Source organism: Rhinolophus ferrumequinum, chromosome 7 (assembly GCF_004115265.2).
Source record: "Rhinolophus ferrumequinum isolate MPI-CBG mRhiFer1 chromosome 7, mRhiFer1_v1.p, whole genome shotgun sequence".
Taxonomy (NCBI): Eukaryota; Metazoa; Chordata; class Mammalia; order Chiroptera; family Rhinolophidae; genus Rhinolophus; species Rhinolophus ferrumequinum.
In genome coordinates, this window is record NC_046290.1 from 64,291,116 (window position 1) to 64,314,622 (window position 23,507).

Genomic DNA, 23,507 nt, shown 5'->3' on the forward strand with positions numbered 1-23,507 from the left:
GCACATGACAGAACTTGATGCGAGATGCTTTCTTCTTCCGTGTTCCATGTGGATCACTGTGGGATGTTTCAAGATAAACCCCGGAAAGTGGAGGTTCCACCCATTCAGCCCACTGCAGCGTGTCCAGGCCCGTGGGTACCAGCAAGTTTTAGGTAGGTCCAGGGGCCACCAGGTTGGTTTGGGGTGAGGCCTCTCTTCCTGGCTTGCTGACGGCTGCCTTGTCACTGTGTCCTCACATGGCCTTTCCTCTGTACATGCATGTGGAAAGGGAGGTCTCTGCTGTCTCTTCCTCTTCTTACGTGGAACCAGTCCCATGGGATCAGGGCCCCACCCTTATGATCTCACTGAACTGTAATTACCTCTTTAAAAAGCCTGTCTCCAAATACAGTCCCATTAGGGGTTGGGGCTTCAATGTGAATTTAGGGAGGACAGAATTCAGTCCTTACCAGATGGTGACAATCAGGATGGCACCATCTTCACGTTCAGGGTGCATGGCTTCGTATTTATCATTGTTAGGAAGACTACATCAGGAAGCATTCTGAAAAGTACTTCCAGAACACCTTTTAATTTTTGGTCCTTTTCAATACTTTCCTAATGTCACAATCTTCCCAGGAATTTGCCCATCTGCCCTAAGAAGGAGAAGGAGAAGGAGACCAGCGTGGATACTATCACCATTTCCTCACTCACCTATGTGAAACGTTAATTACAGAAAGTACACTAGAGAAAATATTATCTTTCTGTAAAAACCATGCAGCTGGGAACCTGCTGTCAGGATGTAATTATACAAACTGCAGTTGGTTTCAAGCAAGATACAAAGGTTACCATCCTAGCTATATAAAGTGCCTAGGGAGCTCCTCTAATTACCACGGACGAGAGAGTTAGTCTTATATTTCTTTCAAATAACGTCAGCAGCAGCAGTGACAGCCTGCACCCTCCAACATCACATTCTTTCATTAGTTTGCTCTGACTCATCTTCCTCATATCCTACCACCCAATAAACCTTTCATCACACGATTTATCTTCCCATGTACTGAGTAGCACTACAGCCACTGCCTTCTTTCTTCTTTATTTTCTACCAAATACTTATCAAGTGTTTCTTCTGTGCAAGGACATTCGTATATGCTATTTTATTCAGGACTCACTGTAGCCCTTTTAAGGAGATATCATCCCTCTATAAATAGGAGAAGTGAGGATCAAAGCAGTTCTGCAGTTAGGCACCAGGATTGAGTCATGCTGGTGGGCATCTGGAGAGATGGAAGGGGAAGGGAAGGAAGAGGAAGGAGGAGAGGGGACAGAAATCTGCTATAAAGTTAGCTGAGCCCCATCTCCGGATCAATACGACTCTTCACATCCCCAGAGCTCTATGCCCAGAGACTAATTTTATGGAATTCATTGTAATAGGAACTTGAACAACCTGCTTGATGAGAATTAATTGGACTTGCTCTCCAGACAGAGCAAAACTATAGTGCAATTCTATAAATAAGCTCTGGTTCCTGTGCCTAATGAGAGCTTACAGTCAGCTTCAAGGAAAATATATTCTGTCTTTGCTGCTGATTTCCTTTTGTTCCAAATGCAAGAGAAATGAATTTTTTTTTCCTTTCTCCCGTATACTTCTCTCTACCCAAATTAGGACAGCGCCCCAAATGTACCCATAGGCCAGCCAGTTCTCTATTCCCAGCCTCCTCCATGGCCAGAACCAAGAAGGTCCCACCCACTCAGGCAATAGGGGGAAACAAACCCATCCCCCAACTTCCCTTTCTCTAAGGTTACAGCCTTGATTTCTTCAGGAAAACACGTAATGGTCTGGCTCTACTGTGTTTCCCCAAAAATAAGACCGAGCTGGACAATTAGCTCTAATGCATCTTTTAGAGCAAAAATTAATATAAGACCCAGACTTATATTATACTATATTAATTATATTATATTATATTAAAAACGCTGTCTTATATTATTATAAAATAACACCGGGTCTTATATAAATTTTTGCCACAAAAGACGCATTAGAGCTGATGGTCTGGCTAGGTCTTATTGTTGGGGAAACACGGTGGTTTCTTTCTTACTCTCAGTGGCCTCTAAGCTGGGCCATAGGGGCTGTGGGGGCCACAGAACAAACCAATGACATGCCGTGCTTCTTCGAGAAAAACTGAAGATTATCACTGTTATGGACTGAATGTGTCCTCCCAAAACGCCTATGTTGAAACCCTACCGCGTGATGGTATTAGGAGGTGATCGCATGAGGAAGTGGGACTTTTGGGAGGTAAGTAGGATTAGATGGAGTCATGAAGGTGAGCCCCGTTATGGGCTTTGTGTCCTTATAATAGTTTTGAGAGCTTGCTTCCCCTCGTTGCTATCTGCCATGTGAGGATGCAAGAAGTCAACTGTTGCAACCCAGAAGAGGCCCTCGCTGGACCACGACCATGCTGGCTCCCTGATCTTGGACTTCTAGCTTCTCGTACTGTGGCAAATAAATCTCTGTTGTTTATTAACTACCCAGCCTAGGGCGTTTTTCTTGCAGCAGCCCAAGATGATTAAGACAATCGCTGATCCACAACTTTGTGAGACATTTAGCATTATGGTTATGTTTACAGGAAAATTTTAAGGTGTCAAACAAATGCACGATGTAACAACCATTATTTATTTGATAAAGGCTTATCTTAATTTAGAGGGTTGAAGAAAAGGACAGTTTGGTGGTTAGTGTCCCAATCTGCATTCACTATTGTCCCCAGTGCACAAATCAGTGAAGTTGGTATATTTCCAATCTCTAATTATTTACGGGGTTAAAGAAATATCCATTTCTGTAAATCAGATGAAATATGAGTTCAAGCATACATCTAACCAGGTTATAAGGAACTTCATCTGAGGTAATATTGGGACTGGCTGCCTATTCAGATCTGGTGAAAACGTAAAAGTCTTACGCAGTGTCCAGAAAACACCTGTGTCCTCTGCCTTTCTGAGGTCTCCATTCTTCAATCCATCATGGATACCATAGACGTCTACACTGCCTAAGCCACCAGGGATCCCTTAAATTCTGGTAACTTGAAGTCAGGTCACATAAGAGGTACAGGGAAGTTTGCAGAGGCTGTAAATTACCTGTCTAGAGGTCCGTCTCCATCATCTCTTAGGACACAGAGGTGGGTGCAGGTACACCCACTGCCCACAGACTTCTGTTCCTTTCTCACCACTGGGAAATCTTCCTGCCTTCTCTTTCTGTCTTTTCCCTCACAGAGCTTATTCGTTTCCTGCATTTTCCCTTCTCTACCCAAACTATTCTGCATTCTTGCTTCATTGGGCTTGCTTTTTTTTTTTTTAAACAACTTCAAAGGCCATTGACTTTAGACAGTAAGTTTGAAGTGATTCATTTCATTTCTTCTGGTTGTAGTGACTCAACTTGTCTTTGCATTTGGTGAGTGTATATGTAGTGGTTTAACTAGGTTGTACGGGCATTATTGAAGCCATATGCCCAAGGTGAAAAAGTGGGGTATGCTTGATGAGCAAGGGTGGAATGCATTGGTCCCACCAACCAATGTGTCTTTCAGTTTTATTCCCTCCCTTCTGTACACCTGTCATACACACGGTCTAATACAGAAAGGGCTCCCATATACACATTGTACCCCATGGTCCTTCCACCCTGATCAGACTTGTTTGAACCATGGGTGGGCACTTAGCCCAAGGCCTGCCAATCATTGATGTGGTCTCAAGCAAGAAGGCCACATCTATCTATATATAGGAAAGCAGCCTATACAAATGATGACTGGCCAAGCATGGATCCTCCCTCTTACCAAGTGTGCGTTCAGAGACAGAGAGAAAATCATTGATAATGGAAAGATCAGCTGAAGCAGAGATAGAAAGTGAAATGACAGGAATGGAGAAAAGCAACAAAGAAAGAACGATAGATTTCTGGTGCTCACATAGTGATGGGACATAGTTGGTGGCTAGAACTGTGTTCTCAGCTAAAAGATCTTCCAGCTCCTATTTTTCTGAAAGGCCTGGCTGTATGTGGTTGCTGCTTTCCTTCTTTTTTCTGCATATCCTTTCTATGTACTCTAATCTTATGAGTAAACCTGAGCCTGTCTCTGGTTCTTGCAACTTTGAAGAGGCTCACTTATATTTATTTGAAGAAAAGCTTCCAAGGCTTAAGTATTACTGCAGTTAAAGAGCAGTAAACAATGATTCACTGATTAATAAACATTTCAAAGAGCAGCAAGTGACAGGTGATTTTATTGTGAAGTTTGAAGACTAAGCTATCCTAGAGAGAGAGTCAACAGTGAAAAGATATGAAAACTTATTAACTCTTTCTCCCTGCTCCTCTTTCTCTGACTTTTGGTCTCTCTCTGTGTTCCTTCTGCTTTTCTTTTCGCGTGCCTACTTCCCATTTACCTTTCTATGATGTGACTCTCTTGGCTTCTCTCTGCCTCTTCCCATTCCTTTCTCTGGTCTCTCCCTTCTGTGTGAATGTTTCTCTCTCTTTTCCCTTCAGTACCTCTCATTCCCTAATTTTTCCTTTCGTCCTCTTTTCCTTCTTTGGTTGCCTCTCCTCCCATCATCCTCCTGTTATCTTCTTTACTACCACTCTTTAAGGAAAGGGAATATATTTATTGGAATTTATTGTGCTTACCACATTTTGCGTTCTATATATGTGTGTGTGTGTGTGTGTGTGTGTGTGTGTGTGTGTGTGTGTGTATATATAGAGAGAGAACACATTTTGTGTTATATATATCTATCTATATGTAGACATATATATATAGATAGATTTTTTTATTTAATAGCAGGTGACTTGAACATTTCATTTTTGTTTAATGAAAGGAAATACCTAAACAATCTGCTTTTGCATGTGTCCTTCAGCTGATTGTTTTCTCTAATATTCTGTGGCCTTGGCAGAAAATAAAGGTTCTCCAAGCCCAGGACTTTGCATAGAAGGTTACCAGGGAAACAATAGATTCCTTGATCAGTTTATATTTGAAAGTATATTAAAAATCTCCCTGGTGTTTAAATAAAAGAGAAAAGAAAGAGAAAGACACAATCAATTATTTACTAACTTAGATTATTTTTTCTCAAAGGTACAGAGCTGTTATTGCAGTGCAAATACTGATTTTAGTTTCACTATGTAGAAGTTCTCTCTCTTGGTGGTACCCTGGAGCTGACAATCTTTCTACTACATTAGTTTTGTAATGTTCTCATGTTGCACATTTACTTTGTGAATCTGAAAGTAAAGTTTCAGAATAAATCGTACTCTTCATAGACCGAGTCCAAATCCCTTATCATAATTCTTACAAAATCCCCGTTGGCATTTAATTTCAACAGAGAAAGTTATCCCGCATTTGGTAAGCACTGTAATGCGGATCATTCCTGTTTGTATCTACGAGCATAGTCACCTGCCACCTAGTGTCTTAATAAAAAATTGCAGTAAATGCTCCATTCAGTCTAGTTCTTCCCGGCTCCCTGTGGACTCCTCCTTGGACTCCTAGGGTATAGTTTCAGACTCTTCTGAATGGCAGGGAGCTCTCTCTCTCTCTCTCTCTCTCTCTCTCTCTCTCTCTCTCTCTCTCTCTCTCTCTCTGAGTGGGCTACTAGACCTGACTTCTCTACTCTGAACAGCAGAATCCCATTTGTCACAGTTGGATAGGGAGGGCCGTCTTGTCTATATGTGAGAATATCCAATGGAGTTCTCTGACTCAAAACTTTATGGGAGAGCAAAGGATAGTTGAGGATGGCTGAAAATATACCCAAACCATGGCATGAAAAGTACATAAAATGCGTACAGTTAATGTTATGCTGTTACTTCAATAATAACTCTATGTAGTGAGTGCAATGACATTTTAATTTCACAAATGTGGAAGTGTATGATGAGCTGGACATCATGCAATGCACTGAGAATGAAGCAGTGAGTGGCAGAGAGGCGTCCTGCCATCGCAAAACGTATGTTCTGTAGAGGAAGACGGATGACGAGCAAACAAGATAAATCCATACTGGGATATATATTATAAAGAAAGTAAACAGGGATATAAGATAAATTTATTGGAGTAGATGACTTGAAGGTGATCAGGGAAAGCCTTTCTGAGAAAGTGGCATTGAATGAGAATGTGCCAGGTATAAAAGTAGCTGGGGACAGTGGTTCCAGGCAGAGGGATTGGCAAAGACCTGGAAGAAGGAAGGGTCATGCCATGTCCAGAGGCCAGACAGAAGGGCAGTGTGGTGGAAGTGTGATGAGTGAGAGGTAGGATGGTGTTTACTCTTGAAACATTGCCGGTTTAGGGCATGAAAAGAATACACTTGTCCTCTGAGATTCAAATTTTGAAACCAATGCATAATGGATCATATCGTATTTATCGGGATTCCTTAAATCAAACCAAATTCAGAGGAAACAAAATTGTGTTGTGGGAGAGGGAAAGGAATTTATTGGTTTATATAGCTTAGGAAGGATACAGGTGTATCAGAGGATTCTGGAACCGGGGGTTCTGTCACTGGCTTCTCGTTCTCTTCTTCTTTTTGAATGTTGAATGTAGTCTTTCCTACCACTGAACCATGCGTGCTGACAACTGCAAGGTTACATACAGCGTCCTAACCTTTTCCTCTCAGGTCAGTTTGAAAAACCCAGGAAAGGACGCTCATTGTCCTGACTTTGTGCTCAATCCTTGGACCAAGTGCTGTGGCCAGGGAAGTTAGGAACCGTGACCCACCTGGCCTGCATCGTGTGCCCATCCCTGGAGCCAGGTGAGCTACTACAAGGGGAAGAGAAGGATGTGGTAACACAGATATGGCCCTGGGATATGGAGACAGTTTTGTCTATCAGAGATGAGAAGAAAAATATGCTAAATCCTATTCAGGCTAGAATGCCAATAGGATGTTTCTTTAGGTTAAAAAAGAAGAAGAAGAAAAAACAAGGGATTGAATGACATTAATACCATACGCAGAAAAAAGTGTGTCCTTCTGAAGGCGTCTTGGTCAGCTATTAAAATCCACAAAGGGGGAAGTCATTGAGATGGACCATGGTGATTCTCACCTAAGTGCTGTCTGGGGGAGAGGGAGTCTTGGCCAATGGCCCCTGTGGCGAGACGTATTGTGGAGCTCGCCAGCGTCTCTGAGCTCGCCCCTCTGTGGCCCATCCCATTTTAGTCTGACATGATCAATGAGTTTCTGATATTAATTTGAAGTACATCTTCACTGAAGAACTTAAGAGTCTTTACTACAGCAGGGATAGTCTCCGTTCTTTTCCCAAACAGGTTTCTTTCTTCTTTCATGATTCAGATTTTGTTGATCTGTTTCTATATCCCACACCAGTTCATTTAAGATGTTGCTTTTTTGTAGTATTGTTAACAGGAAAATCTATGTCTCTGTATCAACTATTGCTGTGAGCTCACATAAAATTTGGCATCTTTTTCTGCTAAGGAGACTTTACTTCTCTCTAAAGCATTCTACAAAATGTCTTCCTGCTAGTTACTTGTTTTAGGAAAATAGCTTCTCCTTCAATATCTAGGATACTGCAGCTCAAGCTGCGTGTGTGTGTGTGTGTGTGTGTGAGTGTGTGTGTGTGTGTGTGTGTGTGTCCGTGTCCCTCTGGCTCTTAGCAGCTTTGTCTTCAGCATGATCAGCATTCCACTTTTTGGAAAGGTTTTATATTGCATTGCTATTGACATGAAAAGTAAAATTTAATCCTGCTGAAAACAAATCCAATGTTGGACAAAATTATGAATGATAGTAAAGATCAAATATAAAATAATAACCACTATTCTAGATTGCATAGAGGGTTTTTTTTAACTTTTTTCTCCCATTTATTCACTCACTGATTCGACTGATGTTTATTGAGCATTTCCAATGTGCTAGGCACTGGGAATACAAAGGTGACCAAGACAGACAGGGTTCCAGTCTTCATTATGATCACAATCTAGTGTGATCACTTCATTCCCAGTCATACCTGGATTCTACCATGCTCGGAATACGGCAATGAATAAGACTTGGACCCTTGGTCTTGGTCTCCCAGACCTTTTAGAAATTTGGGACTGGGACAGGTAAACACAGGTGCAGATCGTGATCGTTATGCTTGGCACTCTGGTGATTTTTAAACAATGTGGCAGAGCTGTGTTGAGGAGGAAACGATTCATTGTGATTGAAGATCTGTGGGAAGAGGGCACTAAAGTCATGGAAATGGAACTGACCTCCGTAGGGCTTGAATAGGTTGAATAGGTGAAGGAGGAAAAGAAATTCCAGGTACAGGGGATAGGGCACATAGAAGGACTGAAGCAGATGGCTAAAGGTTCCATTGAGAGAATGTGGGCTAATTTTGTAGGACTGAATCATTGAGTCCATTTGGTGGGACAAGAAATGTGAGATTGATGGGAAATTGGACTACAAGCCATAAAAAGCAGAATGTAGACTACTTAATTTCCATGCACATAGAGTTTAGATTTTGTTCTTCAGCAATGGCAATCCATCAAAGATGGGCGATCAAAAAACTATCTTTGTTAGAGTTCACAGGATGGGCTCAGGAAGCAAAAACAGAGAAGGTTGGAAGAGAAAGTATTTTTTAACTGCTGCCTGTCACTTGTCCAGGCAAAGAAGAAGATGGAAACCTGACTTATGTTGGTGCCTGTGGAAACAGAGAAGAGAGATGGGTTTAAGAGAGCCTGGAGGAAAAGAGCTGGCTCCCTCTCTCCTGTGCCGGGGACGGGGAGAGGTGGAATAGGGCAGAAGGCACTGAGGTTGACTCCAAAACCTCTCACTATTTAGGGGTCAAGCAATGGTGCTGCCACACACTGAAACAGAATACTGAAAAGAAGGGTAAATGCAAGTTTCCAAAACGCCGAGTATGACATTCCAGGGAAACATTCAGGTAGAGCTGTCCAGGCTTGAGCTAAAATTGTAAGCCCTCCCCACCCCACCCCCGCCCACAGCTCTTTACTGCACACACTGTCTTTCCTTATCTGTTTGCTGTATACTCTGGGAAGTTTTATAACAACTGATCTAAGTAAATGTCAAAAGCCACACTTTTCAGATAAGAAACATGAGAACTCAGAGACATTAAACTTGCCCAAGTTTGCACAGCTAATAAAGGGCAAAACCAGAATTTGAATCCAGTTTTGCCTGATTCTAAGCCCTCATGTTTTTAAATATTTTGCTTTCACAACATCTCCTGCTCTTACATTTCCCCCTTATTCCTTGAGAGACAATCCTGCTTAACTGATTTAATTATGTGTATAATAAAGTCATGCTCAGCCTGAAAAGAAAAATTTAGGCCATTTGCTTCGTTCTTAGCCAGTATAATAGGAGAAATAACAAGAATACTCCACATGTCTGAAGCTCAAAGACATATAGCTGAATTCTCCTGGCAGGTGAGGGGGGTGGTGAGTCCGAACAAACAAAACACCGTTTTTTGAGTTGGGCCCTAAAAATGACTATACCGTTCCAAAAGTAGATATTTTATTAACAAGAAACTGTTACTTCCAGAAGGTTGAATAACCATTATCATAATTTCTGTGCTAAACAGTAGACTGTATAGAGTGTGGGACTCTACTTCCGTTAAATCTCATTACTGTATTGTGAAAATTTAGTATTTCAAGATCGTAATTGCCCCACCTGTTAATACAGTTTGTGGCAACTGTATTTTCAAGAAGCTTTTGGATGTCTTAGACAAAGCTGCCCCTGCTGGTGAGATTTGAAATAATCTCTCAAATATGCAAACATTGGGATAATTACACCATTTCTTTGGGTCACTATCAGAGGGTTGTGGGGGCATATACAGACGGTGCCCCCAAAATGTATACACATTTTAAGAAAGGTGTCATTTTGGTCAAAGTTGCTCAAGCAGTAGTTCGCCGTAATCAGAAGTGTCTGGACGCTGATGGTAACCACTTTGAGCACCTCTTGTAATTACAGAAGTCAAACGTGACTTGTATTCATCTTTTGTTATTGGTATATATTGAGTATGACAATTGTAATACAGTTTTCCTTTCTTAAACTGTGTATACATTGTTTTGACATCCTCTGTATGTGCCTAATGGAGTCACAGAGATACCCATAAAGCAGTGGTTCTCAATCCTGACAGTACATTTGAATTACCTGGAGAGCTTTTTAAAAAATACTACAGCCCAGGGACCCACCTGAGATTCTAATTTAATAGATCTGGGGTGTGGCCCGGGCATCACTATGATGCTTATAGGCAGCCAACATAGACACCCAGTGCCTCAAGGTGAGTGGGACAGAGACATGGGAAAGAGCTTTGGAGGCAGAGAAACCTGAGTTTGAAACCTACTTTGCTACCTACTGGCTTTGTCCTTTTGGGCAAATGCTTTAACTTCTCTGGGTCTCAGTTTTTCATCTGTACAATAAGAATAATACCTACTTCGTGGCGTTGTCCTGAGGATTAGGGATAAGATGTGCCAGTGCAATAAATGTGGATGGAGTGACTGAGAGCGAGGTGAAGAGCTAAGACAGAAGGAAGGGCCTGGAGTGGGAAGAGAAGCCAGAGCAGAGAGGCAGCAAAGGGGACCCACCAAGTAAACAGGCCTGCTTAAGCCTTACAATGATTCGTTTCCTGACTCTCATATTTTCTTGAAATCCAGCTTAAAGCAAGAGGTTGGCTCAGAAAAAATGAGAAATGTTACCCTGAAGGAGCCCTGTGGTGTGGAAAACCTTGATGCTCCCAGCCACGCTTCTTATTTTCTTTTATGTGGGAAGGTTTACACCACCTGTGCACACCTTGAATCCCAGCTCCTGGGGTGTGATGCTTACTCTAGTACATGATGTTACCCTAGTGGTCCCAGTCCAGAAGCAGCAGTAGCATGTGGAAATTTATTAGATATGCAAAACCTCGGGGTCCCTCCCCAGACCTACTGAGATTCTGAGGTTCTGGGGATGGTCCCAGCAATCTGTGTCGTATAAGCTCCTCAGACGCTTCTGATGAGGCTGAAGTGTGAGAACCACTGTATTAAAGTATTACAGCAGGTGCCCACGGTGAGCAATGAGTAAATACCACAGCACTTGTCATTCCATTCACTGTTGTTAAATAAATTAATTATTCTTGTCTTCCTTGGCTCAATAAATTTAATAAATGAGGAGATATCCAAGTAATTGAATTCTCCCTCAGAAAGAAATAGGAAATCAGGCTTTAGACTTCCCTTGTTAAAGCTGTCAGACAACACTTAAAATTACATTGTTTCACATGAATACTAGTATATCTACCTGCGTATGAATGGGTGTTTGTGTCTATGTTTAATTATGTATGTACACATTTGTTCACCTTTGCAAGATTACCTTTCACAAACACTTTTCTAGATGTGTCCCATGCTCTGAGGCTCTTCCAATTAAGTGAGTTCTGGAAGTCAGGTTGGTCTGTCAGTGTTGAGCCTGTTATATGGCTATGGCCGTCTTCATAGCGCACAAGGAGACACCACCGCAGGATGTAAAAGTTTAGAGATTGGAGTCAGCTGGGAATGACTTACATCCCATCCCCATGTATAATATATATGTATTATATATAGTACATATATGTTATATATATTATATGTAAATATATAATATATATAACATATATATATATTATGTATATATCTAATACTAGCTTGTATTTTGGGGTAAATTAATTAATCTCTGAGACCCTTGTTTTCTTATCTATTGAAATAGGCTTAATAATAATACCTGTGCATACCTCTTATGGTTTTGGAGGAACAGGTTCAATACTCAATGAAAAAAATACCTATTGGTATCATGACTTCCAGAAGTCTCTTCATTTTTCATGATGAGATGAAATACTTGGAGCTTTCTGAAGTAAGAAGACATGAGTAGAATCATAAAGCTTTTGTGGAATTTGAGATAAAACATTCAGAGCAGTGCTTTTCAAACCCTAGCATGTCTGCGAGTCACCTGAGGATCTTGTTGAAATGTTGACATTAGCCAAGTATATCTGAGGTGCAGTCGGACCACTACAGGCCCAACAAGCTGCCAGGGGACACTGACGCTGTTTGTCCTGATTTAAAGCACTGAGCTTGTCTTAGAACATGTTACTTAATGAACAGTAGCTATTAGCGTTGTGACTTCCAGAGTCTCTTTGCTTTTAATAACAATTTGAAATGCTTAGAGAGTATGCAGCCATTAAGTGGAATCTGTATCTTTCAAAACCAGGAGATGATTACAAGTTCTTAATTGCTTTGTTTGGGGCAAAAACTGGGGAGGGAGTATATTTTTCCTCTTTTTAGTGAGATGCTTCTGCCCCTCACCTCTGCTCCCAAGGGCTTTTCTTTATGGGCTTCCATTTCCCTTCTACCTGAAATGCCCTCCCTTCTCTTCCCTCAAACACTCAAATACTAACCTGACCTCAAGGTCCAGCTCTTTCAGGAGAAATCTAGCTCTCAGCACATGAATGTTCTACTCTACGACATTGGATCACGTGACCCTAAAGTCATAATACCGCATTTTAAGTAAAAACCACCAGCACCAAGGTACTTGACAATGAGTTTTGTCCTTCAATACCATTTTAAGAGACTGCGTTTATCATGCTGCTGCCAGCACTTCGAACAGTTCTGGAACTTGTTTTTTGGAATTGCCTCTGCATTAGTCAGAATGTGTTGCTTGACAAAAATATTTCAAAAGTTCATTAGCTTAATGCTATAAAAGCTTATTTCTCACTCTCCTCATGTTTCAGTGCAGGTCAGGGGGCTTTCCTGGAGGCTGTGCTCCAAATAGTGATTCAGGAATCAAGGCACCTTTCACTGTGTGATTCTGCCATCTTAGAATGCTTGGCTATCGACTGAGGAGGAAGAACAAAGACAATTGCTCAGGGGTCTGTGATGACGACTGGACGGGAAGCCTACCTGGTCAAACCCGGTCAGGTGACCCCCCCAGCGAACTGCAAGCAGGATCCAACAAATGTATGTGTCTACACAGAGGGAGCATCAGCCGGGTCCTGACACACATTGAGTAGTTTTGCAGCATGTGCAGGAAGATCGCCTGCATTGTGTTGAAGAGCTTGTCAACTAATGTCTGAGGCGCGTTGTGTGCAGTGATGCAGATATATTGCATCCTTCAGCAGTCAGGGTGGCTGGGCAGACATTATGGCAGCTAGAGGAACCCCCAGGGCAGTCACCACTGGTCATAAACAACCTCATACAAATACCATTTTACATTGTGGAGAACAAGAGGAGTCACTGACCAAAAGCCATGTTAACCGACTTGGCCATTATTCTTGGTTCTTCTCCAAAAATCAAATTTACCTCCTAGATATCTTCCTTATTATAGAAACTCAAACTGGAGTGCTATATATACGCTGAAGGTAATGCTAAGAGGGCTTCCAAAATTATATGAATTACTCGTGCTATCTCCAGGATAAATGTTGCATGTCTTTTTTGAAAGGGATAAGCTTCATTTTTATGTATGATATGGTGTGCTTGTATTATTACGTCACACGAGGAGACTCTATCCAGCCTTGAATAATTATCTTTCACTTCCTCCTCCTCCTGCTCTTTCTCTTTCTCCTTTTTCTTCCTTATTCCAAATACGCTAGAAGCCAGGTATTCTGCCCCTTGGACTCCCCCCTCAGTAAGTAGCTTGATGCCAGGACCCTGATAGGTGCCCAGAAAAAAAATTATTGGTGTATTTGTTTGCTCTGTAGACATATTGATAAAAGAAAATAGATTTAACCTTCATCAGGAGATCTTTTAAGATAAAAATATTTTTTTTTAAATTTCCTCTCAGAGATAAATATTTAATGTTAGATTCATTTATTTGGAAGGATTTCAATCATCTTTAATAATCAGAACTGTATTTTAAAATGTGCCATTCATTTTATGTGCATTATCTTTCTCTCTAAACTGTTTCAAGCGTACAAAAATTTCATAGAATATTTCTTTTAAAAGTATCCAGCACTGACCTTAAATTATTAAATGTTACATATCTTATTGAAACCCTCTGTGTCCTTACTGGAATGCTATCATCTCTCCCTTTACAGTTACTACCCTAGATTTGGTATTTATTATTCATATGTCTGAATGGTATTATATTGTTCATATATCTTTGACTATGTCTTTTTTTTTTTTTGCCTAACCTATGATTCTGAGGTACGTGTTGTTATGTGCATCTCTAATTCATTTGTTTTAACTGCTGTATAGCATTCAGTACCAAGAGAAAATGTACTCACCTATTCTGCTATGCTAATGTACTGTTAGGTTGTTTCCAATTTTTTGCTTTTACAAGAAGAGCTTCAATAAAGTCTTTGTAAATGCTTCCTTGGGCACGTGTGCTAAAGTGTTTCCAGGACAAACGCACAGAAGTGAGATTGGTGGCTTTTTAAGGTTGTGCTTTTAACTTGACGAAGTCATGCCAAATTGTCCTCCAGTGGTGCTGGGCTGGTTTTCACCCCCCACCAACCTCCAAGGACAGTCCCTACTGCTTCTTCACTTGGTATCAGGAGACTCAAGCTGGTTGTAAAATACTATCTCAGTTTTCTGTTCTTTTAAAATTATTTTATTGAGGTATAAATGACATATAACATTATAGCAGTTTCAAGTGTACAACATAAGTATTCAATATTTGTATATATTGAGAAATGATCACCACAATAAGTCTAGTTAACATCCGTCACAATATGTTGTTACAAAATTTTTTTTCTTCTTATAATGAGGACTTTTAAGATCTATCTTCAGCAACTTTCAAGTATGCAAGACCATATTAACTATAGTTACTATGCTGTACATTATTTATCCTCATACATTATTTATTTTATAACTAGAAATTTGTACCTTTTCATCCCCTTCACTCATTTTGCCCACCGCCACTCCCTGCCTCTGGCAACAACCAACCTGTTCTCTGTAGCTATGAGTTTTGTTTGTTTGGATGTTTGGGGTTTTGGGGTTTTGGGGGTTTTTTTTAGATTCCTCATATAAGAGAGATTGGAAGATATTTGTCTTTGTCTGACTTATTTCACCTAGCATAATGCCCTCAAGTTCCATCCATGTTGTCACAAAGGGCAGGATTTCATTTCTTTTATGGATAAATACTATCTATCTGTCTGTCTATCTATCTAAAACATTTTCTTTATCTATTCATTAATTGTTGAACACTTAGGTTATTTCCATATTTGGGCTATTGTAAATAATGCTGTAATGAACATGGGAGTGCCTATATCTTTTCAAGTTAATGTTTTGTTTTCTTCTGATAAATACCCAGAAGTAGAATTTCTGGATCATATGGTAGTTCTACTTTTTAATTTTTTATAATATTTTATTTTTCATTTTCCATTTCTCTGTTAAATACTTTGACATATCTTTAAAAGACATTTTTTCTTTTGTGAAGGATATGTTCATATCTTTTGTCCATTTTCCCACTGGGTTATTGCTTTATTTCTTTCTTTCTTTCTTTCTTTCTTTCTTTCTTTCTTTCTTTCTTTCTTTCTTTCTTTCTTTCTTTTTTTTTTCATGTATAGGAGTACTTTATGTACTCTGATACAAATTCTTTGTTAATTATGTATTAAAATATCTTCCCCCATTTTATGTCTGGTATTCTCACTTTATTTATGGTGTCTTTTCACATACAGAAGTTTTAAATTTTACATTCTGAGATCATGAAGAAATTCTTCTGTATTTTTTCCAAAATTCTTAAGTTTTGCTTTATACCTTTAGATATTTAATGAATCTGGAAATAATTTCACTTCATGTGTACTATCACGAAAAAAATCTAATGTGTGTGTGTTGTGTGTGTGCGGGTGTGTGTAAAAATTTTCCACATGGATAACCAATTATTATAGGACCATTTATCAACTAGCTCATGTATTTTCTATTGATTTGTAATACCACCACTGTCAAATATCAAATTCCCAAATATGCGTGGGCCTCTTTCTGAACTTATTCTGTTCCACTAGTCCATCCATGTGTCATACCACACTGCCTTAACTATTTTAGTTTTATAATAAGTCTTGATATCTGATAGAGTGACTCTCCCATCTGAGTCTCCTCTTTCAGAATTATCGAAGCTATTCTTAGCCTTTTTTAAAACATGTATTTTGGAATCAGCTTGTCAAGGACAACAAAAAGCCCACTTGAGGTTATAATTTGAATTGCATTAGAATAGATCGATTTGAAGAGGACTGACAGTTTTACAATATTGTATCTTCCTACCCTTCAACGTGGTTTCACCTCTCTCTTTACTCGTGTTTAGGCATTTTCAAATGTCTTTCAATGAAATGTTATACTTTTTTTCATAATTGCACATCTTTTATTAGTTTTAATACCAGACACCTATTTTTATTACTACTGTTTAGTTTAATTCCATTTTCTGTTTAAATCCTCACAATGCTATGAGTTAGATATTTTCATGTTTATTTTATAACTGAGAAAACCTGGATACAGAAAGATTAAGTATCTGACCAAATTTCTTTGATAGTAAGTGACAGGGATGGGATACAAAATAAGTGCCATCTGACCCCAGATCCAGTGCTCTTAACCTTCAGTCCATACTCTATCTTGTGAGGAGTGTCTTCAGTGACAGCATTTTAAAAAAAAAAAAAATTTTTAACTGTGGAATATGGGGGACAGTGTGTTTTTCTAGGACTCATCAGCTCCATGTCAAGTCATTGTTTTCAATCTAATTGTGGAGGCCCCAGCTTACTGGCCCATGTGGGAATCGAACCGGTGACTTTGGTGTTATGAGCACTGTGCTCTAACCAACTGAGCCAACCGGCTGCCACAGTGACAGTATTTTTTAATGAAGAAACTTATGGGTATTCAAAGGCACAAAGAATCAATAATAATAATAACCATTTATCTTTTGGGGGAAAACATCAAGAATAGTGCTTCTCAAACTTTAATGTCTACACAAATAATCTGGAGATCCTGTTAGAACGCACATCTTGATCCAATAAGTCTAGAGTAGAGCCCGAGATTCTGCCTTCCCAATGAGCTCCTTCATTTAGGTATTCACAAGTATCTTTCAAAGAAATGTTATACTTTTTTCATAATTGCACGTTTTGTTAGATTTAATACTAAGTATTGTATATTTTTTATTAATGCTCATGTTACCGGCATTTCCTGTTTAATTCCCCACAATCCTACGAGTGAGATATTTTATAACTAAGGAAACTGGATTCAGAAAGATTAAGTAATGTACCCAATGTCGAGGATCGTAAATGACCAGGTAATACCAATACTGATGGTCCCAAGAACTCACTTTGAGAACCACAGCTCTATAATATTCTCTGGCGACTGACCCTGTAATCAACAATGATTAAAGGTGAGAATTCCACCAGATGGCAGCAGAAGCTCATTATTTTATCTCAAGTGAGTTTCTACTTCCCTCTGGATGCAGTATGTGCTATTGGCAGATGCCTGATTTGTTAGATTGTTTCGGGAAAATGAGTCAGGTTCCCTTCACTCCTGCGGCTCTGTGACATCCTACTTACTATAGCACTTCAGTGTTGACAATGGATTTTCATCAGGAGAATTCAGCTGGGACAGGGTATCATGCCCACAAGCTTCTCCCAAAATGCTTATATCAAGAGGCTTGTAAAGCAGAATGAAAAATTGTTTTCCATGAGTTGCTGTTTCATCATACTGAGTTCAATTTAGGCACTTAACCAGAAATGGGAGGCATGATTTGAAATATTTGGCAGGTATGAGAGGAGGAAATGACTCATTCACTATGGGAGAGGGGACAACTGTACAGGCAGATAAACCTGAAAGTCCAAAGACTTGGGAAAATCCAAGCAATATGCCCGAGGACCATTATCTTCATGCCAAAGCTTAGCCCCGCTTGTACTGAGGGATCTCAAGCCATCCTTCGTACTCAGTTCTTTTTTTTTCTCCACCTACTGACCCTGAAAAAAAAAAATTTTTTTTTAATCATGAGAAAGAATCCATGATCTCCTAATGGTCCTACTCTGAGCTTGGTAAGGCGAAAGCACTTCAGCCTCATTAAGAAGGATAATGGATTCTTGAGTTTTAGTTACTCAAAAGCATAAGCCTATGTACTGGGGAGGCCCCAGCATCGCTCTTCAGTGTACTTTGAGCAGGCTGAAATAGTTGGTATCATTTGATAGTCCCCGGAAAGGTCCCACCTCCTCATCTCTCCGTATTCTGCAATAACCATTGATGTCATCAGCACTCAGCTTCTAGAGCAGTCTTTCAGATTGCTTCATCGATGGGGCAGATGGGCATCACGGAGAATGAAACAAACAGAAAAAGGTAGTTTGAGGCTGTGCCAGCTGACACTTTCACTGATAGAGAACTTGACCTGCTCCACTGCTTGAGACACAAGGCAGGCAGGCCAGGGAGCACGAGAGGAGCCGGCAGGAGTAGAGAACCAGATTATCAGTGGCCCTTTTATTTAAGAGTTGCTACTTCAAGAATTTGCTGGGAAAGAAGAGGACAGAGAGCAGGCTCCATGCTACTGAGGCTCAGAGAATGGAAGTTTACAGAGGTCAGACTTCCCCAGAATCATATGGCTACATGGTGTGGAGCTGGGCAATGATCCCAAGAATGACGTTCAGGCTCCCAGACACTGGACTATAATATTCAATAGATGTTTATTGAATTAATTTATTTATGAGAGAAGTTGCACTTTGTAAAAAACAAAACTACGAAAGAAAGAAAGCACCAGAAATGAGAAACCAATCCTGTACATAGGAGACTGGCAGAGAAAATGAGAAGGACTTGCAATTAGATCTGGACTCCATGGCTCTTTCTTCTGGGGGTGAGGATTCCAGTTCTGACCCCACAGGGTGTGGTGCTGCAGTGATTAGAGCTCTCAGCCGCACTTCCTGGCCTTGCCTTGACCACGCCTTCAGGATGGCTCTCTTCCTTCTTCCTTTGATGGGCCGAGACCATAGCCTGAATCATAGGCTAATACACTGGGATAAGTTGCTACCATGAATCATTTCATAAAACAAAGACACCTTTTGTAAAAACTGAAAACTCCTCCAAGTTAATTCTTGTTAATTCACCAGTAGTTCTCACCTATCTTTTGGTCACAGACTTCCCTGAGAATGTGGTGAAAGCTACAGAACTTCTACCCTGTAAAAGAGCACACACACACACACACACTCACACACACACTCACACACACACTCACACACACACTCACACACTCACACATCAGAGCACACAATTTAGGGAGGTGCTTGTACCACCCAGATTCCCTAAACTGGAACCCCTGCCTTAGGCGGCCATTATTTGGGATTAAATTGAGACATAAAATCCCATTGGTGCCATTTAGTAAGGGATAAGCTAAAATAGAAAGGAATAAAACTTGAAAGTTATTCATCTTAAATTTGTACCATTAACATCTTTAGGCAAACATAAATAATAATGCTCTTAAAATTCCAAAGAACAAAAAGTATTTTAGTAAGAAAACTTTAAAGGTGGTAGAAGAGTGTTGAGTAGTTACGTCTGGTAGAAAAGAGTGAGAAGGGTGTGGAGAACATTTCAGCACAGTGGGACAGGGACAGACAGGGCTCTGCCCCACGCAGGGCAAGGCTCTGCTCCTGTACAGCATAGAGCCCTCTCCGGGTGTCAGCTGCTGGGCCGTGTGGAGTTGGGGGTCCTAGCTTGGAATGGTAAGACAGCACAGAGGACACTTTAGTTCCACCACATAATCCTGCTAGGTCTAGTCCAGGGCCCTCTCCTAGAGAGGGGAGCAGATTCCCAGGCCGAAGGTGGAAGTTGAACATGTTGGGATATTCTGAGGTCATCTGTCAGAGCTCCGTGCTTCTTTGGCCTTAAAGATAGTATAACAGAGCTTTGCTGTTAGATGACTAGAGTGACCAAATATGCTGGTTTGCCTGGCACACTCCTGGAAGTTCTGTGTCTCAGGAAACCCTTCGGTCATGGGCAAACAGGGACAGTTGGTCAGTTTATTTGAACCCTAGATAGTGACTTGGGCAAGATGCTTCATCTCTCTGAGCTTCAGTTTGCACTTCTGTAAAATAAAACTATCACCCCTGCCTTTCAGGGAGGTTATGAAGATTAGATTAGGGACCATGCAGGTCTATACCCAGTGTTTGGTACAATCAGCAGAATGGCAGTCTTTTACTGTTGTTGTCATCTCATCGTTTACTAGGAGGACAGGCTTTTGGGGTGCCTCAGGGCTACTAAAATACGTGCAGTTCCCTCCTCCCTGTCTTCTAGGGCCTCTAGGGCAGGTTAGGAGGCTCCAAATCCATCAATGGTCAAGAGAACAAGCCCAAGATGGAAATCTGATAGAGGCAAAGCATCTTTAACTCTCCCTCTCCAAATCCTTTTCTTTTCCTCCCACCTCTCTTTTCCTTCAAATTCCCCACAGGCACCTCAAATTCCTGTCTTCCCTCTCAAAATTGTCCTTAGGACAGGGATTGCTAACAGTAATATTTACGTTGTATAAAAGAAAGTCTTGAAAGTGTTGGTATTTCAGATCTTTTGTCTTAAAAAGAAAGGTTTGTTTCCTTTTAAAGGAAATTCATAAGAGTTTGACCCTTTGATGGCTGTATCAGTTAAACTAGGTTCAGCTGCCCATATAGAAAACACAAAATTATAGTCATTTAAGCAAGATGAAAGTTGATTTCTCTCATAAAAGCTATGGAATGGCAGTTTCACAGCCATCTTGGACCAAGGCATTTTCCATCTTTCTCTGCCTCCATCCTAGTGCTGGCTTCCATCTTGATGGCCACTTCCTGGTTCTAAAAGGCTATTGGAGCTCCAATCATTATAGGTCATTTAAGGGCAAAAGAAAGAGGAAAGGTAAAGGGGCCGAGAGGATACTTGCTGACTGAGTTAGTTTCCTTTAAGCAGCCTTCACCAAAGTCCTAGACACTTACATTTACATCTCATTGGCCAGAGCTTAATGACATGGACACCACTGGTTGCAAAAGATATTGGGAAATATGCCCTTTTCTGGGTAGATGTAGCCTTATATAAAATCAGGGTTCAGATACTAAGGAAAAAAAGAAAGAATGTATCAAAATGCACTAAATAGGGAGTCTGTAGTGGTGAAATCTTTCGTCATTTTCCCTGGTAGCTGGTTGATTAGAATCACTGTACCCGTAGGTCTCTATGTCCCCCAGCTCTGGTGACCAGCCAAATGTAGGCACACCTCAGTGACCAATAAAATAAAGAATGAAGGGAATTATGCTAATATTGGAGGGATTTGGGTTCAATTGCTAGTCACTGGGTCAGATTTCCAGGGGATGTTCTGTCTCAGGATTTTAAAAACCTACAGTATAAACTTTTCACATAGCTGGGGGTTTAAGGATTGATATATTCTCTTATGATTCTATTTATATAGCCTCATATTATTTCTCAACTGTGTAATGAAATTAACTTCTGAAAACAGCCAGGAACTCTTAAGAACAGAGGCTACTTCTTTTCCAACATTTATTGATCGTGACTGACACTAGGAAATAACAAATGAACAATGAACCTTCGGCTCATGACTTAGAACTGGTAGTACAGTATTGGTATATAGTGGTGGCTGATTGCTGAGGGAAAAATAAATCTTACGGGATGATTTTAGCCTGTCCAAAGAGGAGTACGTGCAAATCTTTTCCGCTTAGCTGCTTTGTGCAAGCCAGAGCTGGGCTTTCTCAGCTAACATTATTAATGACATCCGATGAATACAATGCACATAGTCCTGAGCCTGAAGCCAAATACATTCTCCCTATTCTTTTTCTCACATGATTCACTTAATATTCGAATTTCAATCTCAGACATATAGGCAAAAATGACATCATCCTTTCAGCTCAAAAGTGATGAGAAATAAGTGCTAAAGTTGGCAAATAAGACAGCTGTGATCCACGAAGGAAGCACCACTAGATATATGAGTCTCATTGACTGAAAAGAAAGTAGGAAACGTTAAATGCCCTAAAGACCATCTACCTAATTACAGAAAACATTGAAAACAAAGTAAACCAGGAGGTACATTAATTTTAAACTGAAAAACAAGACGGGATAAGCTTTTTCTCAAGGGAAAAAAAGCAAGATTTGAAATGTATAATCAATTTCCATTTGCTGACTCATTCTTTGTGGAACCCTCTAGAAGGACATATTATACTGCCAGCAGCAACAGCAGTGGCTAGAGGACATTAGTCCTAATGGATAAAGAGCGCTAGGCGCTATTTTCTGTATTCAAAGCAATATCTTATTGATATTAAGTGGCAATGCTGTTATTAAATCTGAGTCTGTCTGAATTCAAATCCACTCTATTTTCTACATTTAGTTGCCTCATGAAGGTTCAAATTCCTTTCTCTTATGGTTATTTTAGCCGACCTTCTTGGAATAAAAGGAGTGAAATGTCAGATCACAATAATTTTGGATCACAATAATTTTGTTAAGTTTTCAATGAAACTGTATGATATATTGTTAACCAGATCGAAGTGATATCCAAGGCATTCTGTACATCTTTCTAGATTATAAGTGGACCCATCTACATGCTATACTGGGAATTTCCACAAATATTTATGGGTACAATGAGGAAATAACCACAACTGCTTTAAGAGAATGGCGTCCTGATACCCACCCAATGATGTGTGTGTGTGTGTGTGTGTGTGTGTGTTTTCTAAGCATACCTTTCTTTGGGAAAGACGGAGCTCTTGTCAATCAGACACAGAACCATTTCTATCCACTAACTGACTAAGCACGTGACATTGAATAAGATTAAAAGAGTCTGGGAAAATAATATAGAGGGTGTGATTCCAATCTTGTAAACACACACACACACACACACACACACACACTAACACATTGTCTAATTTGTTTTATAATATGTGCATGTGCATGTAATGATCTGGAAAGAATTATACCAGAATTGTAACAATAGTTATCACAGGATGGAAGGATTACAGTGATTATCCTTTCATCTTTTGGGTGTTTTCCAAATTTCCTAAAATAAATGGGTATTACTAATATAATGCCCCCCCCAAATAATATTTTTAATGGGCATGGGAATTCCCAAAACATGGCATAAGTAGCTGGAGGCATAGTCACATATCATGAGGCCTCTTAGTATTGACCCTTCTCTTGTTTATGACTGGGGTCATTAATAATAAAGATCTTTGATATCTTTTTGCCATTATTTCATTAACTGAAAAGATAAACTTGTCTGTTCAGTTATGAAAAAAGAAATGGCAAAGTCAAAGGATTTACCATGAGGTTAATCTCTATGAACCAACATGAATGATTTAATAAGCAAATATTCTCATCCATTTGTGTGGCTTTGTGTTTGTGTTACTTTTGTGCAAGAATTGTTTCTAGAGATAAGAAATCATGGCATCATTTTGGTTATCTATTTCCATGGCAACACCTGGATTCCGGGAAGAGATCTTGGTGTTTTTGCTATTTGTTGTGTGCAATTTTTGCAGACACATGGTTGTTCTAAGTTAGTGAGGTTAATTCCCTGTGAGACTCTCTCATTTGCTGTAAATATTTGAAGCAAAAGTGAGATACAATTTTGGTTCACAGAACTCACATTAATGTTCATAATTCTGTGAGCAGCAATAAAGAGTACCAGGACTCTGAAACTATCTCATTTTTTCATGACAATTGTCTCTTAGAAGGTCACAA

At 40.0% G+C, this 23,507-nt stretch overlaps 1 protein-coding gene across 1 annotated transcript in view; it reads left to right on the forward strand.

Annotated features, from left to right (window-relative positions):
• The first annotated feature begins 2,191 nt into the window (after positions 1 to 2,191).
• The window catches only part of LOC117024608 (acidic proline-rich protein PRP33), an 83,673-nt gene continuing 62,357 nt past the window's right edge, over positions 2,192 to 23,507 (forward strand). The window contains exon 1 of the mRNA XM_033110020.1: positions 2,192 to 2,257. Coding sequence (XP_032965911.1) covers positions 2,192 to 2,257 — 66 coding nt within the window. The remainder of the gene's footprint in view (positions 2,258 to 23,507) is intronic.